We start from the raw sequence: 4,978 nt of genomic DNA, 5'->3' as shown, positions 1-4,978 counted from the left end.
TGGACCATAATATTTGCGATCACCCAGTGTTGAAGACACTGCTCCGATCCTAGCACAGAATGCAACAAGAGGATTTCCTGGGATGCTTGGAAGCATCGACTTCATGCATTGGGCATGAAAAAACTATCCATTTACTTGGCAGAGGATGTACAAAGGTGCCAAAGGAGGTTGTTGTGTGGTACTTCAGACAGTGATCACACATGACCTATGGATTTGACACTCCTTCTTTGGTATGCTAGGAACTCACAATGACATCAACGTATTGGAGTGCTCGAATGTCTTTGCAAAGCTTGTTGAAGGTCATGCTCCTCCGATGAACTTCGAGGTCAATGGGTGCCACTACAACAAGGGATACTATCTAGCAGATGGTGTCTATCTCAGATGATCCATATTTGTGAAGACTATCTCAAACCATGTGTCGGGAGACAAGAAGTCACACTTTTCTAAGTGTAAGGAGGCCTGCAGGAAGGATGTCGAGCGAGCATTTGGTTTGCTCCAATCTCGATCTGCTATTGTCCGGTACCCCGCTCTAACCTGGTCGAAATCTCAGATCTCGGAGGGGATGAATTGTTGTGTCATCTTGCACAACATGATCATTGAGAGCGAGCAGGAAGAGCCAATGTTTGACATTAAACCATATTTCTTGCAGGATCCTCTTGCAGTTGTTGATCATCATGTACCGGCAACATGGGCTGCCTTCCTCAATATGCGCAAGGAGATCCGAGACCTAGAGGTGCATCAAGAACCGCAGGACGATCTGCTGAAGCATCTATGGAGGCTCAAGGGCAACGCCTAGTCCTATTTGTTTTATTTTCTGTTCGAATTATGAGCTTTCTTTGTTGAACTATTTGATTTGTATTGCTTTATGTGACGAACATTGCCATAAAAAAATAGCGTGCCGAAAGTGAGCCGAGTTTGGGTCAAATTTGCGTCAAAATTGGGTCGAAAGTGCCGGCTCGAGGTCGATCTTGGCGGGTCGACTAGGAACCCGAGCCCCCCATATACTCCCTCCGGTCCTAAATATAAGACCTTTTAGAGATTGTTCTATAAACTACATACGAATGTACATAGACATATTTTAGATTATAGATTCACTCGTTTTGCTCCATATGTAGTCTTTTAGTGAAATACCTAAAACATCTTATATTTTGAAACGGAGAGAGTAGAATTTAGTGCCGGTTCGCCCCCAAACGGGGCTATTTCAGGCCTTTGGGGGTGGCGATGCTCTCACGCTCAAAAAGACAATTTTAGAGGAGTGGGCATTACGGTAATTTGACTTATCTCTCTCCTCGGTGGCCAGCAGTTGTTTCCTTCCATATACATATACCCCACGATTCGCTGCCAGAAAGAGAACTGAGACTCCCTGGGCTCTCATCTGCTCTCCTCTGTCCTTCTGCTCTGCCATCTCTGCGATTTTGCCGCATGCCAGCTCCTCTTCCGGTCATAACCGCACCAAACACTCTCACACCGCGCCGCCATTTCCGCGACCATGCTATCGCGGTTCAATAACTCGCTCTGGATGCAGGAAGGCGACGGCCATGAACAACAGGGCCTCGGCCACGAGCTGCCGGCGGCGATGGGGATGATGCCGATGATGGGGCAAGAGGCTGGGAACCACCACGACCCGCACCTCCTGTCTATGCCCACGGGGGGAGGCGGCGGGTTCCGCGCCCCGTCGATGCTTGACGAGGACTGGTACTTCGGCGCGGGCGCGGTTGGCGATGCAGCCGCGAACGGGTCCATGGCCCTGGTGCCGGCTGCCATGGAAGCATCGGGGTCCAGCTCCGGCTTCGGAGCCGGTCCACAGATGTTCCCGCTCCTCAACCTGGGCTGTACTGGACCGTTCGACGTCTCTGGGTTCGACCTCGGCAGCTCCGGCGCTGGAGGCGGCGACTTCACGGCGTTCCTTGGCGCCGGCAACGCGTCCAACACATCGCCGGTTTCCCTGCTGCCGCACGGGAGCACAGGGTTTCTCGGCTCGTTTGCAGGCTTCGGCACCGCACCGGCACAGATGACAGAGTTTGGTGGCCTCGCCGGTTTCGACTTGTTCGACACCGGTGCCGGGGGCGGGGGCGGGAGCAGCTCCTCCTCAGAGGGGCCGGCAGCTCCGGTGTCCTTGACCGCCCCTTTCTCCGGGCGCGGCAAGGCGGCGGTGCTGCGGCCGCTGGAGATCTTCCCGCCGGTGGGCGCGCAGCCAACGCTCTTCCAGAAGCGCGCGCTACGGCGTAATGCCGGCGAAGAAGACGACGACAAGAAGCGTAAGGCAGCGGCGGCGGCGGAAGGAAGCGCCCTGTCCGCGGGGTGTGACACCATACTCGACGACGCCGATGAGGACATCGGCAGCATTGACGCGTCCGGGCTGAATTACGACTCGGAGGACGGGAGGGGCGTGGAGGAGAGCGGCAGGAAGGACGGCAAGGAGTCGAACGCCAACAGCACGGTGACCGGCGGCGCTGCGGCTGAAGGGAAGGGGAAGAAGAAGGGGATGCCGGCCAAGAATCTCATGGCGGAGCGCCGTCGTCGGAAGAAGCTCAATGACCGTCTGTACATGCTCCGGTCCGTCGTGCCCAAGATCAGCAAGGTGAGAAATTATTCGTGTGCACCTCAGCACCTTATCAGAGTTTCGCGAAGCACACAAGGAAATACTGGTTGTTGCTTGTGTTTGGGTTGAGTAGGTTCAGGCAATTTTGCTACTCTACATAACTTAATCTTGACAAATTTTGCTAGTACATAACTTAATCTTGACAAATTTTGTGCACCAAGATGAGAAGCTCTACTACTAGTTTGTTTCAATGCGACTGTTTGTCATAGTTGATCTGCGCATCTCAGATGCAATTCTACATGAAGATTGTGGATCAACACAGGCTTTGAAACGTTTGTGTCACTGTCATACACACTCCTTAGTCTGACAAGTTGTGTGGTTTAGCATCTACAGGACCAGGTCTTCAATTTAATTTCACCTCATGTTACCTCATGCTATTTGGTGTGACCATAATTCTCACTTTTTTTAGGATGACTATCATATATCTGATTGCTGAGGAATTAGATATTTTAGTTATTACTCGCTCCGTAAAGAAATACAAGAGCATTTAGATCACTAAAGGAGTAGTTGCTACTAGGTATATGTATTCTACTTCCTGTAGGATTAAACTAGCGTTCCATTTTATATTATTTATTTCCAGGCATAGAATTATATTTCTGGGGGGAATTAAATTACTGTATTTCCTTGTTTTGATATACAAATTTCTATTTCTTGGATGAATTAAGTCAGCAGTTTTTTACTACAAACAAATTCCTTATTTTACTAAAGTAACCGCAGTCCCAGCTTTTTCTGTTTAGCTTTACTGATGAAGACTATCTCTATTGGCATGGCCATAATATTACCTTGTTTTAGAAAATCTACTGAATTTATATTCCAGACAAAATGACCAGCGTGATTTCATTTCCTAGCTATCGAGTTATACGGATTAAACGCGGTTGCTGTCCATGAGTTGTTGTAATACAACCGATCTACAGTCATTTTTGTCCTAGCTATTGCTACTTACCATTTCTGCTCTCTATGCCTGGCTAGCCTAGCGAACTGATGTATGCGGTTGCAATGGGCAGATGGATAGGGCTTCTATTCTGGGCGACGCGATCGAGTACCTCAAGGAGCTCCTGCACAAGATCAGCGATCTTCAGAATGAGCTCGAGTCGTCTCCTTCCATGCCCTCGCTGCCTCCGACGCCCACAAGCTTCCACCCTCTTACCCCGACGTTGCCGGCGCTGCCGTCCCGCGTGAAGGAAGAGCTCTGCCCGAGCGCGCTGCCAAGCCCTACTGGCCAGCAGCCAACCGTGAGCATCTATCTCTTGATCTCTCTGAATTTCACTCGAGAAATCCAGACCATGGCATGACATGGCATTCTTTATTGTCCCCCTTGGCTTGCAAAAGGTTGAGGTTAGGCTCCGGGAAGGCCAGGCCGTCAACATCCACATGCTGTGCCCTCGCAGGCCCGGGCTCGTGCTTTCTGCCATGAAGGCGATCGAATCCCTTGGTCTTGATGTGCAGCAGGCCGTCATCAGCTGCTTCAATGGGTTTGCCTTGGACGTCTTCAAGGCTGAGGTATGGTGTCGTACTCCAAGTCTGTAGTCACCTTTTGGGAAAGAATGAAAAAAACTCAGCCTATATATTACTCACTCGGTTTCTTCTTCTACTACTACTACTTGGCATCAGCAATGCAAGGATGGCCCTGGGCTTCAGCCTGAGGAGATCAAGGCGGTTCTCTTGCAATCTGCGGGGTTCCATCCCACGATGTAGGAGGGAGGGGCAACCAACCAAGTGCAGAGGATACTGCTGTATCTAAGGAATTTCTTTTTATAACAAGTAGCGGTGTGTTTTTCGAAAGAAGCTACCTACCTCACCTTGAGTAGTCTGAATTCGGAACCAGTTTATCTGCGAGTCTTTAGAGTCCAAAATAATGTCAGCAATCTGTTATTAGCACTCTAGCATTGCTTATGCCTGATGTCACTACCCTGTGTCTCAATACATCGTGTGTAAGTCTGATGGAGAGTTGTGTGGATCACCAATCAAACCGTACAACATCTGTTTTCGTGAGTTGTTAGATGATGCGTCTTTTCGGTTCCTAGCGCGATGTTTTTTCTGGCATCTGTGTGGTTGCCGTGGCTTGGATTTGGTTTGCAAAATCCAAACGGTGCTGTGCAGGACAGTTATTGGAAGCACAGAGACAGAGAGAGCAAGCAAGCAAGCAAGGTGGTCCTTCTGCTGGACCCAACGACAACGGTCTTCACTGCAGCCTGGCACTAGCAGGGCTGGATTTGGCTGGTTTCCAATCAAAGGTTAGTACTCCGGTAAGAAAGAGGACCAACGGCCGGTATCTCGCCGTAAACAGTACTACGGGGATCCGCGCCAATTAATTTCTGAGGCATGGCAAAGACTGCCAATACAGTATACGTGAAATACATTGTTGGTGCCACTGCT

At 50.0% G+C, this 4,978-nt stretch overlaps 1 protein-coding gene across 2 annotated transcripts; it reads left to right on the top strand.

The window, feature by feature from the left end:
• The first annotated feature begins 1,336 nt into the window (after positions 1–1,336).
• LOC123411444 (transcription factor ICE1-like) lies at positions 1,337–4,601 on the top strand. Of its 2 annotated transcripts, XM_045104384.1 has the most exons (5): positions 1,343–1,440; positions 1,526–2,581; positions 3,607–3,834; positions 3,932–4,102; positions 4,214–4,601. In XM_045104384.1, the coding sequence occupies exons 1-5, from the start codon at positions 1,423–1,425 to the stop codon at positions 4,295–4,297; spliced, it is 1,557 nt and encodes a 518-aa protein (XP_044960319.1). In that variant the 5' UTR covers positions 1,343–1,422; the 3' UTR covers positions 4,298–4,601. The 2 variants fall into 2 exon arrangements, with proteins under 2 accessions (XP_044960318.1, XP_044960319.1); XM_045104383.1 differs by having other exon boundaries at positions 1,337–2,581.
• Positions 4,602–4,978: the final 377 nt, after the last annotated feature.

The sequence above is a fragment of the Hordeum vulgare genome, chromosome 7H (assembly GCF_904849725.1).
Source record: "Hordeum vulgare subsp. vulgare chromosome 7H, MorexV3_pseudomolecules_assembly, whole genome shotgun sequence".
Taxonomy (NCBI): domain Eukaryota; kingdom Viridiplantae; phylum Streptophyta; class Magnoliopsida; order Poales; family Poaceae; genus Hordeum; species Hordeum vulgare.
Note: the sequence above shows the minus strand (reverse complement) of the source record. Positions and strands in the feature narration are given on the sequence as shown.

What these genes read in the sequence shown, in the direction of transcription:
- LOC123411444 (XM_045104383.1), top strand. Translation starts at nt 1,490, where the DNA reads ATGCTATCGCGGTTCAATAACTCGCTCTGGATGCAGGAAGGCGACGGC. An exon ending in TCGTGCCCAAGATCAGCAAG is followed by an intron (nt 2,582 to 3,606) that starts GTGAGAAATTAT and finishes TGCAATGGGCAG; the next exon opens with ATGGATAGGGCTTCTATTCT. An exon ending in TGGACGTCTTCAAGGCTGAG is followed by an intron (nt 4,103 to 4,213) that starts GTATGGTGTCGT and finishes ACTTGGCATCAG; the next exon opens with CAATGCAAGGATGGCCCTGG.